The sequence below is a fragment of the Lactuca saligna genome, chromosome 1 (assembly GCF_052625555.1).
Source record: "Lactuca saligna cultivar CGN05327 chromosome 1, ASM5262555v1, whole genome shotgun sequence".
Taxonomy (NCBI): domain Eukaryota; kingdom Viridiplantae; phylum Streptophyta; class Magnoliopsida; order Asterales; family Asteraceae; genus Lactuca; species Lactuca saligna.
Genome location: NC_136417.1, coordinates 904,988 through 924,960, shown reverse-complemented (window position 1 = coordinate 924,960; position 19,973 = coordinate 904,988). Strand labels below are relative to the sequence as shown.

Below are 19,973 nucleotides of genomic sequence, written 5' to 3'. Positions count from 1 at the left end.
GCGTGTTCACCCCCGTGTTTGAAGCTGCTTAGTCACCCGGTGATTCCTCGCTTGTTCGAAGCGCGGTCCAATCAGAGACCGCCAATTGATGCCACGCGCTTCGCCTCCGCTAGTGCCACACGTCCTCTGATCGGCCGAACCCTCGCCCTCATAGCCTATAAAAGGGAGGCCTGCGAGCCTTCCCGGGTAGTTTTGGAAATGTGGCATTTTTCACCCTAAATTCAATATTTTTATTATTTTGACATCCCCCGAAGCCCCGATATCATTTTTGAAAGCCTGAAATACGTTCCGAAGTTCCCGAAGAGCCCGAGAAATTTATCTTTTCAGTTTGAAGCTCTACCTTCGCAGAGTCCGGTTTTCAATATATCTCCCGATTTTTATAGAAGAAAGTTATTTATAGTAACGATGTGCTGCACAAATTACTATTTTAACCCCCAGTTAATTCACAGTGAGTTAAATATATATGAACAATTGTATTTTATGTCTTATATGTGCTATGTGCTTTTTCCATGTTATTATCTCGTGTTGTTATTTCATGCTATATTTGTATCAAAGTTATATCTTTGACCATGTGATCAGTGAAAGGACTTAGATTCACGGTGGTACTGGTATGTAGCCTCTGACCATGTAGAACATGTCTCGTAAGAGAATGACTTCTATTCTATGGCATTGGCAGGAGGTTAGATAGGACTGGTATGTAGCCTCTGACCATGTAGAGCATGACTCCGTAAGAGAATGACCTCTATTCTATGGTATTGGCAAATGGTTAGACAGAGCTATAAGCCTGAAATCTACCAAAATGTTAATCAGAAATTGTATGTCTTCTGTGCCATTTGGGCCAAAGCTTTATTGATGCATATCAAGTATTGAAATCGTTATATCTCATTGATCGTAAATCTTTGAATCAAATCTTGAGTTGATATTGAAAGCCTGACATATGATACACATATGCTATTATTGTTCTTGTTCCTCATTGCTTCTGTCATATAGGTATATATATATATATATATATATATATATATATATATATATATATATATATATATATAAGGCATAAGATTATATTTTATCTATTTATTGAATTCACTAAGCGTTATTGCTTATCTCTCTCAATGTTTAACAATTGCAGGTGATGAGTATCCAGTATAGGTTTATACTGCTAAAAGATTTATAATAGTTAATACTATTTCTCTGTATTTAATGTTCATGTATGTATATGAATAGCAAATTATAGGGTAGATATGTAATGTAATAAAACTTAGTCGGTTTGTATCCAATCTTTTGTAATCACTTTATCAATATAAAATATTGTTTTATAAATATGCATGTAGCATGTTTTGAGGAAGTAACTTAAGAGTAATGTTGGAATAGTATGAAAGTTTGGGTCTTTCAGAAATACGAAAGTTAGGGTCTTTCAATTCACCCTAGTATTTGACCAAGTTTGACTTATAAGGAGTTTTGGGGGCATATTGAGTTGAATCTAAGGAATTGTTTTTGTTTAGGGGTTAAGTAGAGTTAACATTCAGAGCCGAGACCTAATCAACTATTGTTCAGTATTTTAGGTGAGTTTCCTCACCATACCAATGGGTCGAAGGCACCAATACAGGTACATGTTACTTAGTTGTAATGATTATTTGTAGATGTGCTATAAATATGTTATGTACTCATGTGAAGATCATGTGGGGGTTCCCATGGCATCCAAATTAAGACAATGGAGGGTTTCCGTGGCATTCTTACATGTTTGTTTGTTTGTTTGCATGGCGTATGTGGATTTATATGATTATATGTGGGTGTGTTATGGGAAATTCATTAAGCATTAACTTACAATTTGTTGGTTGTTTCATGTACTTCGGGATTTAAGGGCAAGGGCCCGACATGATGGTGCGGCACGCACTCTCCAGCATTTTGATATGGACATTCTGATCTTTTGAATAGCTATTTGATGTAATGGATTTTTGAGATACACTTATGATTGGAATTTACAACTAAGGGACATAGATTTTATTATTAAAATGAAAATTTTTATTTGAAAATTTGGCCGTTACAGCAGCACCCCTAGTAGCGAGGTCCAAGGGGTGACAACCCTGGCAGGGTCCAACGGGCAGAGCCCATGTCGGTTTGGAATTTTTTTTTATTTGGGTTAATATTGCTTTGTTAAAAATGCATCGAAATTTGAATTTATGAAAATTGACCTAATTTTTTTACCCTAATCTTGAATCCGATTTTAGTGACAGTTGATAGCAGTTTTTGTGACAATTTGGAAACTATCTTGTGACAGTTTAAGTAGTTTTTCAGACATAGAGGTTGCTAATTCATTTTTGGTTAGAATTCTGGTACACAACAAGAATATACATACTTCATTCATTTTTTTAGAACCACTGAATTTTATCTAATTGGACTTTCGGTCTAGACCATCGAAATACTTTAATTTGATAGTGACTTTCAGCGGATTCCAATCAATCTTTTTACCCCCAATTTCTAAAAGATGATGGTGCAATGGTCCTCTCTTCTCACTAGGCAGCCGAGTTCTTGTGATGATGTGTTGAAGATGCTCGAGGGGAATGTTGGAAGTAAAAAAATGAAAAAGCTTCAGTTGGTTTTGGCATAGACGACTCTCTGGTTTATTTGGAAGGCGCACAATACCATTGTTTTCAAGAACAAAAGGAGGGCGACAATATTAGTAATAATACATTTAACTGGATTAAACATAGATCCAATTGCAAGTCTATTGAGTGGGCAGCTTGGTGTTCTTCTCCGATTATAAATTGTTTTGTCATCGGCTATAAGGGTGGGTTGGTTGGGTTGGGTTTTGAGTCATTTCTTTGGTGTTCATGGTGTCATATCTATTTCGCAACAAGTGTATGTTTGGTGTGTGTTTGAGCTCACAGGGTAGACATCTGGTAGGATTGAGGCTACGTCTAGATCTTTCGTGTGGTCATTCGTCCTTTTTTCTCATTTTTTGCAGGTACATTTCCTATGTGTGGTTGATGTGTTTTCAGGCTTCTTTGTTTTTGCTGATTAGCCTCTATACGAGTTCTCAAGGTGTATTTTTTTTTTTTTTTTTTTTTTTTTTTTTTTTTTTCCAGATGATTCTATGATGGTCCTTTGTGGTTATGCTATTTTCAGTTGGTCTTATTAATATTCAAGGTTGTAGTATGGAGAGTTCTCAAAGTTTGGACCTTTTTACCCCTGCTTAGACTCTTCTGATGTAGAGATGTTTTGCTGCCATATCTTTTGATGTTTCCTCTCTGCTTGGATGCTGCTTTCTGTGGATGTTTGCTGGTTGGCTGTTGTCATCAATTTCTCAAGCTCCACCCATCAAAAGTTGTCAAGCTTGTTGATTTTTGACGTGGGAGACGTGTGAGTGCTGTTTCTTGTTAGTTATTTACTTAAGGTATGCAAGTATTGAGAGAAGTGGGGCTATTTGGATGTCATGATTGGTGCCTATTCTTTTTTCCCCTGATGCTTCTACTATTTTTCCTTGGGTTGTCATTTTGCTCCTGGTTGACTTGCCTTTTCTCATTTATGGTGGCTTGGTGGAGCTGCTCCTGTTTTATTTTTAGGGGTGTGGGAGTGCTTTTTATTTTTCTTTTGTGTGACTTTTTGTTGCATTCTTCTTTTTTCTTTCAATTTTGGGAGTGCTTTTTATTTTTCTTTTTTGTGACTTTTTGTTGCCTTCTTGTTTTTTTTCTTTCAATTTTGTTATTTTTTAACAAGCTCCCCATTGGCTTTTGTTTTAATATAATATATTTTTTTTTGCCGTTCAAAAAAAAATAAAAATAAAGGGAATAATCTTAGTAAATATTTATTATTAAGCATATTCAAATACGGATATTCAAAACATGATTGTTTTAAATCATATTCAAAACATGATTATTTTAAATCATATTCACGTATTAAGTCAAATGTGCATAATTCTTTAAGAATTAAAAAAAAAAAAAAAAAAAAAAAAAAAAAAAAAAAACCCTACATTTAGATATAGTAAGATTTCTACTTCTTTTCCCCTTAGAAAATAAAAGTACAGTTAGAAAAGGTAAAATTCTTTTTAAGATCTGTTATTTATAAATTTTGTGGTTGTATATTATTGATTATTGATTTGTTTACTTCAAAGATCAAGTTTGAGTCCCCTTGAAATCAAATTGAATCAATCTTATTGAAAATTTTTAATATCAAACTAGAAAAGATTCCCCGATGTTGCTAGGGTCGGAAGGTATTGCTTTGTAAAGTAAAGTAACATGTTGAATTGCATTGAGATAATCTACTAAAATAAGATAAACAATGTCATCTAATTGCATAAGTAAAGAAATCTAAATCATTATTTCTTGCAATAAATGAGGAAAATAAAGAAACGGTCTCACAAATTGAACTTTATTGTCATGTATGGCAGCGGCCGGAAAACCAATCCGGAAAATATAGACCGTTGTTTTTTGTCCGTTAAGGTGAGGATAATTTGGTCTTTTAAGGTAATAGTGACTGAATTTGTGACGACGGTATATGGACCATTTATGTAATTTTGGCGGTGGTGGTGGTAATAGTGATGGCAGTGGGTGGGTGGCTTTATGGTATTGGGTGAGTATTTTTTAATAAATAAAACATTAATTTAAAACCAAAAAGAGAAATATAAATTAATAAAAAAAATTGGATTAGGAATAAAAGAGTGATTTCGGTTTCTATTGTTGTCCTTAATGTGTTAAATCTGGTAAACCATAGGGACCAATCGTGTAATTTTGTCTAATAATAATAATAATAATAATAATAATAATAATAATAATAATGAGGGATCATTTCTGCCAAAAGACTAAATACTAATAATAATAAAAGACGAGAGTTATGAAAAATTCAAACCAAAGTGAAATGGTTGTTTGTGAACAAAAGTATAAAGGTGAAGGGTCAATGTTGTAAATAGTTTTTTAATACCAACATAAGTTGGAGGACCAAAAGTGATAAAAAAAATAACAAAAAAAAGGAGCAAACATACATAATTGTAGGGACCAATCTTGTCAAATATTTAAGAAGTTCCTAACTTTCATATCTTTAATATATATATATATATATATATATATATATATATATATATATATATATATATATATATATATATATATATATATATATCCCTATTTTAATAAAAGAATAGGTTTAATCTCATATTGACAAGTGTCATACAATTAGAACCCTTCATTAATGTTATATATCATTTATCATGCCACTTATCAATCTATTAATTATTCATTTCAAATTTCAAATTTTAAATTTCTCACTCTAATTTTATTAAATTAATAATTGATTCTTCATTTTAAATTTCAAATTTTAAAATTTCTTCCTTTAATTATATTAAATTAATAACATTAAATTAAAAAATAAAATAAAATTAATATAAATTATAAAATGATATAACTCCACGTATTTATTTAAATCAACGATTATAGTTTTATATAACTAAAAAAATATCTCTTAAGTAATAATTTATTTAAAATAATCGATTAATAATTTTGATTTTTTAATAAAAAAGCTTAATTATTTTATAACCGTGGTTATCACGGGTTATAAACTAGTATATATATATATATATATATATATATATATATATATATATATATATATATATATATATATATATATATAGAGAGAGAGAGAGAGAGAGAGAGAGAGAAATGACAAAAATAGACATTTACACTAATTACATTACAAAAATAGCCAAAAAAAACCGAAGTTGCAAAAATAACTATGAATTTCGCAGATGGAATAGTTCCATCTGTGAAATGGGCTTTCCATCTATGAATGTACAAGCAACTAAAGCACAACTGTGCTTTAACTGCTTGTATCGCATGTGGTTTGTTTTGTTTATTTTTTTTCTCTATATATATTGAAATTGTAAGGTAAAATCGCAGATAGAATAGCTCCATCTGCGATTTACTCTGATTCCACCTGTGAAATTGCGGTTTATTTTTATTTTTATTTATTTTTTATTTTTTAGTTTGATTATGAAATCAATTGGTTTGACTACGAAATAATATTGCTGAATAAGAAGTTAAAGTTATGAATAGGCGTGTGGTAGATAAAACTAAAGAAAAAAAAATTCAAATAAAAAAAATAAAAAAAAAATATGTTTACGGGCATTATGTTGATGTTGGTGATGTACGTTTAAATATAACCGAGCTACAAACCAATTGATTTTATAATCAAACTAAAAAAAAAAAATTTAAAAATTTAAATTAAAAATAAATCGCAATTTCACAGATGAAATAAGAGTAAATCGCAGATGGGGCTATTCCATCTGCGAATTTACCCTACAATTTCAATATATATAGAGAAAAAAAAAAAGTAAAAGTTGCTTGTACATTCACGGATAGAAAGTCCATTTCACGGATGAGACTATTCTATCTGCGAAATTCATGGTTATTTTTGCAACTTCGGTTTTTTTTTTTGCTATTTTTGTAATGTAATTAGTGTAAATGGTTATATATATATATATATATATATATATATATATATATATATATATATATATATATATATATATATATATATATATAGTCAAGATCAAATAAGAAGGAAATTTTTGGTAGGAAGGTAAGAAGTTTTTTTTCTACATATTTTCTCGCGAACAAACAAAATGAAGCATTAAATGATTCATTTGAAAGATGATTCACAAGAAAAATTTTCAAAAAAACAACTCGATGATTCATTTATATAATGATTTTGTTGTTATTAACTAAAATTGTTATAAAAGTTGATTTTTTCTTAATTTATTTAAAAATGAATCATATAGATGTTTTTTTGAGAATTTTTTTTGTTCGTCAAAAAAATATGTAGAAAAAAAACTTCTTACCTTCCTACCAAAAAAAAATTTGTTACTGGATACTTTATTGAATATCATTTTGATAAAATATTGATTTTGTAAATATTAAAATTTTGGGTGTGATGAGGAAATGCCAAAATGGGTGGTGACACGTCAGAGATCTAGAAAAGATCACGAGGGGTATTTATGTCAATTTACCATCCATAGAAGTGAGCAAGTGGACAGCGGAACCTTCTCCGAGGTGTGGGTTGTTTGTCTATATATACACTGCAACCACACACACGTATTTCACGTATCATCTGCCTGCCTGCGTGTTTTCTTCAAATTCGATCTCACCCTTTCCATTAGCAATTTTTATCGCTTAATTTTTTCATCTGGCCTGAAAATTCCCGATCTTTCTTCCTACATTTCTCGTTAATTCGTTTATAAATATTAATAAAAAACGATTGGGATCCGATTTTGATTGAATTTTAGAGAAAAATTGGCTTCTTTTCATCAATTTGTTCAAAAATAGCTAGAAGAAATTGAAATTTGACGAGGAAGTTCTGGAACCAGGGTTTCGAATAATGAGGTTGATGCAGGAGGAGATGATTGGGTACGAGAGCGAAGAGGAAAGGGAAATGGAATCGAGTAGTAGCTGTGGTTCAATCGTTGATTTGGGGTTTCAAGAAAAATCGATGAAGGTTGTCGTTGTAGGTTATGCTCTTACATCTAAGAAGATCAAGAGCTTTTTGCAGCCAAAGTTTGAAGGTTTGGCTAGGTAAATTTTTAATTCAGTTTTCCCATATCACCCGCTATTCACCAAATTTAAAAATAAAATTAAAAAAATCCTTAATTTCATATACGTGTTTGTACAAGTATCGGATCACGTTCGTTCGTAAATACGATCGTTCCTTATTGAGGATTGCTTCTGGGAATGCAAAATAAAAAAAATTAAGACATCGAATTTATGGTTTTCGTTTGTGTTTTTGTTGTTCTCGCAAACTTTTGGGTTTGGAATACTTTGAAAAATGTAAAAACCGTTTTCTTTTTTCGTTCTTTTGATGTGGTATTGGTATGTAAATTTTTTTTTTTTTTTTTTTTTTTTTTTTTTTTTTTTTTTTGCTTTGATTCGATCCGCCCTCCAAAAGAGTTGTTCGGCTGTTGGGTAGTGGGATTCTTTTGTTTTCCAAGAAAGATTCTTGTTTTTGAATTTCATATATTCTTTTGAGAGACATGTGGGGAATCAGTATCTTATGCAACAGTTGACTTTTGTGACAAATGATCCTATAGGCTATTGGATTGAATATTTTGGTTTAATTATTTTCATGGTTTTTTTGATTCATAATAATTCATATTTGTGGTAGTGTAGGTTTAGGTTTGTGGTGTGAGTTGACTGAGTGAGTGTAAATGATATATATATATATATATAATATATGCAGGAATAAGGGGATATTTTTTGTTGCTATTGATCAAACGAGGCCTCTTTCAGATCAAGGTCCTTTTGACATTGTGCTGCATAAGGTCAGTGCGGCCTATTCTTCCATATTCGTCTGAAATCTGAATACATATGTCAACCACCTCATCACATGCATTGCATGGTGAACAACTTTTCATTCTTTTAATATTAAATTTTCACATCTCGCATTTACATCCCCAGAGATATATACATATAGTTGATATTTGATGATGATACTTATTTGATTCAACTCTTTATTTTCCAGTTGTCTGGGAAGGAATGGCAGCAAATTCTTGAGGTTGGTTCCTATTCACAATCTTCTTTAGTTTGATATATTAAATCCTACTTGTCATATCATAGATTATTGTTCACATTATATATAGGTTATTTATGTGTAAGATGTCTGTTTAAGTTTGAAGTTGTATGTATTGTATCTGTAATCTGTATGGTGGAACTTATTATGTCCAAAATTGCATGGTTGACAGTTAAAAATGCAGACAAGATGGTATTGCTATGGGGTAACTGTTTTAGACATCTGGCCAAGCTCATAGTTACTCAAAAATAGGTAACCATAAAAATACATACAATGAATATAATTCATGGACTAATGATGAATGAAGTTGAGAAATCTAAAAACCTGAGGCTAGGAGTTTACTTGCTTGCTTAATTAGTCCTTAGTTAAGTTTCGTGTTATTGGTATTAATTAGATAAGTTGATGGGATTAGCATTACAATTACATACATGGGTGGGTGGGTGGCTTTTTTTGACCAGCGTATGTGAAATTTGTGTTGGTTGTTATATTTTAGATATGAGTTACTAAAAGAAAAAGGAAAAGGAAAAGGAAAAGGATATCCATGCATTATGTAATGTAATCAACCCTTTCTTTGATTGTGTGTTTTTGAAGGACTATCGGCTGACACATCCAGAGGTTACAGTGTTGGATCCTCCAAGTGCTATACAACATGTTTACAATAGACAGTCGATGCTTGAGGACGTTGCTGATCTTGATTTATCTGATGCTGCATATGGTAAAAATTTCATCCAAATCCAATCCATCTCTAATCTGTAAAGAATAATACAGATCTAAGAATCAGAGTTTGTTGTTATGATATGCAAAATGCAGGTAGTGTAGGTGTCCCAAAACAACTGGTGATAGAGAAAGATCCATCATCTATCCCTGATGCTGTTAAGCAGGCAGGATTAGCCCTACCTCTTGGTATGTTTTGCAGATATGATTATATAATCAAAAGAATAATTAATGTTGATGATGTTTGGATATAACGAGTGGTATCTGTTTCAGTTGCAAAGCCTTTGGTTGCCAAGTCGCATGAGCTGTCACTTGCTTACGATGAGTATTCCCTTGAGAAGCTAGAGCCTCCCCTTGTTCTCCAAGAGTTTATTAACCATGGTAAGTAATTGAAATGTAACATGATTTGTTTGATTATACAATTGTATGATGGGGTATGGATATGGATATGGTGGTAGGTGGTGTTGTGTTCAAAGTGTACATAGTTGGGGATGCGGTTAAGGTTGTGAGGAGATTCTCTTTACCTGATGTCAGCAAGCGTGACCTGTCAAGGAGAAGCGTTGGAGGCGTGTTCCGCTTTCCAAGGGTCTCATGTGCTGCCCAGTCAGCAGACGATTCAGTTGCTGATTTGGACCCTTGTATTGCTGGTATGCTTTTCTTTTCCTTCCTTAAATCATGTTTTTGGGTGAAACCTAATTTATTGTGGTTTTGTTGTTGTTGCAGAGCTTCCTCCACGAGCCTTGCTTGAACGCCTGGCTAGAGAACTTCGTCGCCGACTGGTATAAATTAATTTATCTCTTTTCAATGCTTATTTTTTAAATAATAAAAAATGATAATTCAATTGTGACCAATGTACATGATGTGATGCCTCAGGGTCTTCATCTGTTCAACCTGGATATGATTCGTGAACATGGGACTAGAGATCGGTTTTATGTGATTGACATAAATTATTTTCCTGGTAATTCTCTTCTTCTTCTTTTTTTTTTTAAATCATCTTCATATTGTCGTTTAAACTTCAAATTAAAAATATGATGATATGTGTTATTTGCAGGGTATGGTAAAATGCCAGAATACGAGCATATATTTACAGACTTCTTACTCAACCTGGCTAAAAGCAAGTACAAGAAACGGTCTTCTGCTACTAGTTTACCTTAGAAGAAATTAATCGCCCCTCCCATCACTCCAATAAAACCACCACCTGTTGAACAACAACAACATGAAGAAGAAAAAGATGCTGGAAAATGTTATGTTATTGCCAGTCACCCATCCCATCCGCCTGTGGTGGTGGCCAAGCCAAGCTCAAGGAAAATGGCCCCACCATCAGTCAACGGCTTCTTTTATTCTTCCCGCTTATTATGTAATGTACCAAATCCAAATGCATCATTGCTTTGCTTGTATATATTTGATTTCAAATTTCAAATTAATAGGTGTCTCTCTCTGTGTGTGTAGCTTAACACCACATATTGATATTACTACGTTCTTTGCTTGTTGGTTGTTTGTCTAACCCTTACTATAGGTTTTACTTTTTTTTTTTTTAAATATATGTTTTGTTGATATGATATATTGATATATGTATACGTGACTTGGTTTAGTTGTTGTTGTTGTGTTGATGATTGTTGTATATCATGTGAGACCTGGATTGCTTCACATTTACTGCCAAAGTTACATATCTGAATTGGGGTTTTTTGGGGTCTTGATCCCAAGGACATTAACGTTTCTCCTTGCCATCTTTTGAGATCAGACCACCTGCTGCTGCATATATAATGCATTCGTTGCATCAAGACTTTAAGAATCACGAGTAGTTATGAGATTTTTTGTTTCAAAAATTTGCATGATGGTCCTTTTGTTTTTCGCTTACACCATTAAGTTTTTCTATCAAATCCAATGTAAAAGGAACCTTTGTGCTCGTCTTTTATCTCATATCTATAGATTAATCAATCATAAAGTTAACACCATCTTTATTTTTACATCTGTTTATTTTTTTTTGTAAAGATCTGCGCGACCATTTTTGTCTATACCGTGTAGACATATGCCTTTGCAGATTGTTTGTCTTTTGGAAGTGCGCAGATCCAAAAACGTCTGTGCAAAGTCTTCTTGGCGCAGACATGGACTACTGTCTTCAAAGATCTTCAGACCTCATTTTAACCTAAAAAAAACATAGGCCATCAGTTTGTTGTCTTTCTTTTTTTACTGAAAATGCATTTTTAATGTTTATAACATGAAACTAAGTTTGAAAAATCAATTTATTTCAATAGTTGCAGATGTTAAAAACAAAAAATATTTTTATTGCAGACTACAAACATTTGATCCACCTCTTCTGCTGCAGAGGCTTGCAGATATGATCCGCAGACTGCAGACATTTTGGCTTCAGAAAAACAAACAGCACCTTAATTTTCCAAAGTGTTCGAAGATTGTATTCAGCCCCCTCCTATAGTCTTTCTTTCTTATCACAACAGACCTAACACATTTTTTGAATAAAGAAACTTCTTTTTGTATATGTAGAAATCAGAAATATTTTGTGTTGATTCTTGAAATAAAGAAATAAAATCAGTTTTTTTTTTCTTTTACTTATTATTATTATTATTATTATTATTATTATTATTATTATTATTATTATTTCTGTTTTTTCTTATCTTCTTAATTGTGATATGTGAGAATCCTTTACCTCACAAAATTTGGCCTTCTATGCCATTATAATGTATCAGCAACCTTCTTCAATGTAGTGAACATTACGTCATACAAAGGAGATAACAAGGATGAAGAAGATCCGTGATGGCGAAAACAAGTCCATAAAGCCATGTGCAACCAACTTTTATTATTTAGAAAGTCTTCTAGGTTTTTATTTTTTTTTATATACAATGTTTTTCTAGATATATAAAAGTCATAATTTAGTCGCATTTTTAGGATATCCCTAGGATTCATCTTCTTCTTTCCTTACGCCTTGTTATGACTTTTTAAGAGGAGAAAATGAAGGAATAAGGATGAAGGTTGTGTTTTTTTTTTTCAAGCAGAGAAAAGAAATGAAGGACAATGAAATGTGTTCTCGAGTTTATTTTTATTTTTTTAGATTTAATATATATTATAAATTTTTTAAGAAAAAAGAAAATAAACAAAACCTTTACCCCACCCATTTAACCATAACACTAAATCAATATGGATAGACATATCTTTGGTGGGTCGACCCATATAATAAGGCATATAAGATTAAAATTACTGATCTACCCTAATTATTTTTAACGAACTATCTAATATTTTTGGCAAAAGAAATGTATGTATTAATTTGAATTTTACGGCCGATAATCTATATTTTGGTAGCCTAATATTTTTTAAGGTATAATCCAACAAGAGTAACCCAATACAACTTAAATTTTTTTTTTTTTTTATAAATATACAAAAAAAATTAAAATTGTATAAACGACATCAACAATAGACATTAGGAGCGGCATTTTCTCTTCGGTCCTCGATCTCATTTCTTCACAATCAACTATCACTATTAGCTCAGGTACAATCGCCGATCAATTGCGCCGACAGCTGCCCTTTCGGCCTCCACCACAATCCCGTGGTAAAATTGTAAGAACTTTAAATCCTTTTTGGCTTATACGACCCGGCCCGACCTGAACTTGTAACTACTATTGTTTGATTTTTTATCACTTTCATTTAAATAGTGAATCATGTGGTGTTACGTTCTAGACTCGCAACTGCGTAAATCCATTCATCCTCTTTTTTTTTTTGTGGTGGGTATGGACACTTTGTTATTATACCCAAAAGTTATCATCTCATCAGCCATGTCATCATGGTGTTATAACACCAATTGGAGTAATGGACAACATGTTATTAGGACTAGCAAAATTGTACCATGAAAAACCAATCAACATATTACCAACCGAACCAAGAAACTTGGTAGCCAATATATTTGGTAGGTAGTACCGTACAAATTGATCAATGTTGGTACGGTAATGGTACAAAAATTGAAATACCATTGTAATACCGTACTAACCAATTCATTTGATATATATATATATATATATATATATATATATATATATATATATATATATATATATTTCAACTGTTAATTGTATTTAGTGTTTATAGTTTCAATGACATTATATTAGTAATTTGGTCGTATTAGTCAATAGTTATTACTACGTTAAAGCACAATAATAAACGTTACTTCAGTAGAATTCTTTTGTAAACTAAAAGAACTACATAAAAAATTTCTATACCACACATCAAAATCCCGATGTCTTTGCTTGTTTTTAAATCTTATAATATAAAATTAAAAGAAGTTGGTATATACCATTACCAATTTGTACCAACCAAACTTGCTGGTAGCCAAATAAATTGGTACTAAGTATACTTGGTACGGTACCGGTAGCAATTTTTTTTATACCAATTGTAGTTGGTACGGTATACGGTTTAAAGAAAAATGAATTGGTACCGTACCAATTACACCACTACATGTTATAACACCCTCTAATTTCCATGTCATATTTTTTTTCATTAGTATAATTATAAAATACAAATATAAATTAATAAAACATGCTATAATAATAATAATAATAATAATAATAATAATAATAATAATAATAATAATAATAATAATAGTAATAATAATAATAATAATAATAATAATAATAATAATGCTAAAAAATAGATTGCATAAGTCCATGGTGAAAATAGTATTTTTGTTTTTGGAAATCAGATTTGTAAGACAAATTTGGCTACGGGTTTAACTCATAATATGTGGAACTTAAGGGGCCAAAACTACCTAAACCAAAAAGTTCTGGTCTTCTTCGTTGTTACTGGGGGAGGATAACTCTCACCATTTTTGACCTACAATGGTCATATTCGTCCAAAAACTCTCTTTGCCCTTTGTTACCAGCACCATGGATGAGCACATAACGCGCAAAAACGACTAGGCGGGACAGTGTGCAGCCATTACCACAACATTTTTCGGGGGCCACATCATCATAACAGGAATGGGCGTTGCCCACACTGATAAGAATTAAAGAAACAGGCACGTTCAGCCACCAACATTGCCAACTACTACATTTTCTTTCAATTTTTCTCACATACCGAACTCATACTCTTTCAACATGTTTTGTATTTTAACCTCACATGAAATGACATAATATATTTCAAGGTCTAACCCTAAGGCGAAACTCAACACATAAATAAAGATTGACATAACACAACACGATAATTAAACATATCGAATTATAGTGTAGCTCACTCAACCCGTTTACTGTTTTAATATGACACGAACCCGACACAACACATTTTCCCTGTCTAAATTTTTAGCCTAACATCATACAACACATTTCAAGATCCAAACCTAATCCAAAACCCGACACGAAAATAAACAATTTAACTTGACACGATACAATAGTCGGGTTACAGTGTAACTCCAAATATATTTCACAAATTTCCTCAACTTTTTTTTATTTAAATTGTCGGTCCCATCTGACCTTTTGTTTTACAATTATATATATATATATATATATATATATATATATATATATATATATATATATATATATATATATATAGAGAGAGAGAGAGAGACTCAGGTTCTTTTGAGAACCAAAAGATTTATGAGAACTTGTGAACTCATAATCAACTCATTATTTTTCAACAACAAAAACACAAATATTCTCTAAATGGTGCGTCTAAATCATATCTAGACTCAAAAAAAGATTTGGTGATTTATTTATTTATTTATTTTTTTGGTTTCTTTGTATGATTATTGATGAACACAATCAACAATTGTACGCACTGCTGATTTTGCATACATTCAAATTTCGAAAATAAATAAAAAAATTTGTCAAATCTTGTTTTTGAGCCTGGATATGGCTTAGACGCATTATTTGAAGAAGATTGTGTTTTTAGTGTTGAAAAATGATGAATTGATTGTGTGTTCGCAAGTTCATATATATATATATATATATATATATATATATATATATATATATATATATATATATATAATCAAATACAATGGCAAAAAGTTTTATGTATCTTGAATTCCATAATTAGAAGAAAGAAACTCATGAAAGAATCACAAAAATGGCCAAAACAATGCTTGTATTATTTAGGCCATGAGACTGCCTAACAAGAACTGAGTAGAAGAAAACTAAAATGGAACCAAAGTTGTAAAAGAAACACTTGTGTTACTGCTGCGTGGGCTAGAGTCAAAATTACTTTTAACTTAACATATTTTTCACAACTGAATGATAATCACATTTGACACACGGTCTAACATCCCAAAATTCAAGGCCAAAAATTTAATTTTTAAATAAGTTATTACATAAAACCATCAGTATAAAAACATTCATAATAATATCTCGTGTCAAACCAAAGTGTCAGTAATCAAAACATACTATCATAAAATAATATCATACTGTAATCCCAAAGATCTCGTGTGCGGAAAACATAGTGTGATGCGTTGCGATCAAGCCGACTCCTTTCCTATGAAAACGAGTACCTGAAACCAAAACTGTAAACCGTAAGCATAAAGCTTAGTGAGTTCCCTCATCATACCACATACCATACAAATACATATGACATACATACTATCAGGCATATCTGGGTGCCCGACCTACCCCTTCGACCCTCTCAACCGATGACCTTGCCTAACATATCTAGGTGTTGGCCTACCCCTTCGGTCCTCTCGGCCGGTGACTGCCTAGCATATCTGGGAGCTGGCCTACCTCTACGGTATCTTTCAACCGGTAACTGGGAGCTGGCCCCCCCCCTTTAATATCTTTCAACCGGTAATCGGGGACTATTTCACCCCTACCACTACCACATAAAACCCTAGCATATAAACATAAATCACATACTGCCTAGCATATCCGGGTGCTGGTCTACCCCTTCGGTCCTGTCGATCGGTAACCGGAGACTATTTCACCCCCTATTATATCACATATATCATAATCTGGCTAGCATGCCTGGGTACTAAACTACCCCTTCGGTCCTATCGACCGGTAACCGGGGACTATTTCACCCCTTACTACCACTATCACATAACATCATAACATGCTAGCATATAAAGCATAACAGGTAGCAGTAAACCTAGATGAATATCACAAAGACAATCATCTAACATACAACTCCCACTAGTGGATTGATATTGTGGCCGTAGACCCACCACTACTGGAAGGTAACCCACCTCGCACTGCTGAAGTCCCAAAGACTCAATCCCACGCTGCTGAAGTCCCGCAGACTCAACCCCAGCTAATGGATGATAGATTCCCGAACTGTCAGTACCAAAATAACACTCAATTAATAATTGCGTTCCACTACATAACCATGAGTACATACTTTGGATAATTACTACATTACCCAAGGGTTGGCTTTATTCAAGCCCAATGCCCAAAGCCAACTAGGAATCACAGCCCAACATATGGCCTAATTTCCCAAATTGGGCCCAAGCCTATACATGGTCTTATTCTAACGCCCAACATCATATAATCATTAAGGTCCAAACTATGACCCAATTTTCCAAATTAGGCCCAACTCCTCATATGGGCCTTACCTCAAAACCCATTTATTATTCTAGTCCATTTGCTTAATCTTGGATGGCCCATTGATACTCAATCATCAAAGCCCAACAATAAACCCAAGTGAAATTAGGATTTCACATATAATAATGATTAGGGTTAAGCTTTCTTCTTAATCCATTAAGGACTTAATCCATTGAGACCATGATTGCCTTAAGTTAGTTTGCCAATGATAATTAATTATTATTTTAGGTTTAATAATTAATTCGCATGCATGTCCCAAACAATTCCCACAAATTAAGGTTTTATTGGCATTATGGTTTTTCCAACCCAAATATCAGCCCATTAGTTCATTGGTTAGGCTTTTAGGCAGGGCCGACTTAGAGCAAGGGCAAGCTGGGCATTTGCCCAGGGCCTCACGAAAGCTTGGGCCCCAAATTTACGGGTAATAAGGTTTTTATCTATATTTAATATATATAAAATAATACTCTTTATTTTACAAATTTTCCTCTCAGCTTAGTTGGTCACGTACTCTAATTAGAGGCGCTTTATTTGATGTCTTTTTTAGTGGCAAGGGTTCGAAACTGTTTCACGTTAATTTTGTTATGTTTTGGGATTATCAAAATTTTAGATTAATTCTAATTATATAATTTTCTTTTTCAACCAATAAAACATAAATGGAATTAAGAAAAAGAATAATGAGGCAAATAAATAAGAAGATGACCAGACTTTAGAAATAGCCACCAATAAAAAACATGAAATCTTATTTTGTTTCCCATACAATCGCTTTAGCCAATTTTTCAAATATTAACTCAATCAATTCTTTTTCTTCTCGATTCTCTAATCTCTCTCGAGTCTATGTTAGTGATTTAATCATATGAGTTTATTGGAATTAATGACTAATCTATTAAGGTATTCATTAACGTTTAATTGATTTTTATATTTTGATTTTGTGTTTAAAAGCTGAAACCAAATGAAGTATTCAATAATTGTTTTTAGATTTGATTTTCTGATTTTTAGATGTTAATGGTCTAGTGTGCAATGGCAGTGGGTTTCATGTTCATTTTTTTTTGTTGGCTTGTGTTTAAAAGTTGAAACCAAATGAAGTACTTTTTTTTTTGTTGACGGAATGCTTGTAAACATGTGTTTTAGTTTGTACTTTAGTCTTTGCGCATCAAATATTTGAAGAAACAAAAGAATACTTTATTTATTTAGCAAATTAACAACATCCTTTGTCAAATTTAAGGTTTAAATAGTTGAAAAACATCAGACTTTGTTCAATATTATAATGAAATTGTTTGGTATATTTATATGTAGTTTTGAAAAGTAAAAGCACGTTAAAGGAATTTTTTCTTAAAATGCTTGAGGATGAATCAAAAACCGAACAATATTGCCATTCGTCTAATGTCAACAATCATGTGTTTTCATTTTTTTTTTTTTTTGTATCCTTTGAATATATAATAATTTTTTTAATCATTGATTTATATTATACGGTTTGGTTATGTTACTTCTTGAGAAAGATATATTGGATAACGTTGATTATTAGTTTATACTTTTATTAGTGATTTTACATCTAGAAAAAACTCACACAAATATTTTTTTATAACTTTGTACAGTTTCATATTTATAACATCAGCTGCGTAATTGAATAAAAATACCGAAGTTGGAACAAGTAGCTACTTTCAAAGTTTAATGAACCTCAATTGTAAGTTTTTCATCTCTTTTTTCAATTTGTAAATGAATTTTGATATTTTACTTTAAATTATTGGAATTTGAAGGGGCCATTTTTTTCTTTTTGCACTGGGCCTCTTATCGGTTGGAACCGGCCATGCTTTTAGACCCATTAGGGTCTCTTTGGGTCAATTTGGGTCCATTAGACCCATTAGGGTTTTCACTAAGCCCATTAGGCTTCATTGGAGCCATTAGGGTGTACAAGGCGCATTAGGGTTTCAAGCACCCTAAACGAATCAAACTCGAATCAACTCAACGGGGCAAGCACACCGCTACCCGACACGGCGGCCAATAGCGGCGGGAGGCGGTAGCCACCATCTCACGGTGCTCGTTAGGGTTCTTTCACATTATTCCATTTTGTTAAAATTACAATGCCCATCTAATTAACACACGCACACCCTAATCTAATTACAAATACACACACACGAAAGTACACCCACCCATGGTGGTACACAGTGGCAGCCACCACCTCACGGTGGTGGCAGTGGCGGTCTTCCACGATTTTCCAACTTCACCCATAAAACATGACTCTTGCTCGGAATTGGAAACCAACCACCTATTTGGTGGCGTATGGCAGCAGGAATGATGATTTCACGTCGGCAGCCACCACCGTGGTGGTGGCGGTGGTTCCCAGTCGAACAGACACCCGCACACACGAGCATTGGAGTTGAAACACACCCATACGAACTCAGGGGCACTCCCATGGTAGCTGGTGGTGACGAGACAAGGCAGCGATGACGAAACGACAGCAGGAGGTGGTTTTGCGATGACAGCCACCACCTCACAGTGGTGGCGAAGGCTCCTCTTTGTCTTTTACCATCATCCAGTCAACACATGCACTGATGGAGCACACACGAATCTCCGACGACATCACCTTCAATGGAAACAGGCGGCAGTGGAGAGAAAACGCGACTTAGGTGGCGAAGGGATGATGGCGGTGATTGCTCACAGAGTCACAGTTGCTCCAGCCTTGGAGACTTCCGTTGCGGTGCTGGTCGTCGCCGGTCATCTCGGTCCTTTGGTGGCCTGGGTCGGTCCAAGAAGTTAGGTAGAATGGGGTGGCGACCAGCAGTTGGGAGGCACGGGGGGAGGGTTTAGGGTTTGACTGATAATGTGATTATATACCTGGCTCCTCTTAAAAGTTTGCCATAGTGGCAACATCAGTCCCTCCATGCCCCTTTTCTTTCAAATGTCATCCCATATTTACCCTTTCAACCCAATCCATAGAAATCCCTTACAAATTAAGTCAAACAGCCCCCCATATCTTAATTATGACATAATCAGCCATTCCACCTCATTTTCTTTTAAATTAAATTAAATCCAAATAATTACCACGAAGCCCCTGTCTTCATAAATATTATAAATTGAGACCGAAAATTACACTTTTAAACCTCAACTTCCGAGTTATGCCAATCAACTCCTCAAAACCCACACCTTGCGTATAAGTATTGATTTTAGGACTACTATACA

The 19,973-nt window shown here is 33.2% G+C and overlaps 1 protein-coding gene across 4 annotated transcripts; it reads left to right on the top strand.

Annotated features, from left to right (window-relative positions):
- Window positions 1-7,095: 7,095 nt before the first annotated feature.
- LOC145036649 (inositol-tetrakisphosphate 1-kinase 3-like) lies at window positions 7,096-10,691 on the top strand. Of its 4 annotated transcripts, XM_078987103.1 has the most exons (11): window positions 7,522-7,562; window positions 8,224-8,382; window positions 8,506-8,538; window positions 8,726-8,805; window positions 9,145-9,268; window positions 9,364-9,456; window positions 9,541-9,648; window positions 9,726-9,914; window positions 9,991-10,046; window positions 10,141-10,225; window positions 10,319-10,691. In XM_078987103.1, the coding sequence occupies exons 5-11, from the start codon at window positions 9,223-9,225 to the stop codon at window positions 10,420-10,422; spliced, it is 681 nt and encodes a 226-aa protein (XP_078843229.1). In that variant the 5' UTR covers window positions 7,522-7,562; window positions 8,224-8,382; window positions 8,506-8,538; window positions 8,726-8,805; window positions 9,145-9,222; the 3' UTR covers window positions 10,423-10,691. The 4 variants fall into 4 exon arrangements, with proteins under 4 accessions (XP_078841596.1, XP_078843229.1, XP_078842259.1 ...); XM_078985470.1 differs by lacking the exon at window positions 8,726-8,805 and having other exon boundaries at window positions 7,096-7,562; window positions 8,224-8,305; XM_078986133.1 differs by lacking the exon at window positions 8,726-8,805.
- Window positions 10,692-19,973: the final 9,282 nt, after the last annotated feature.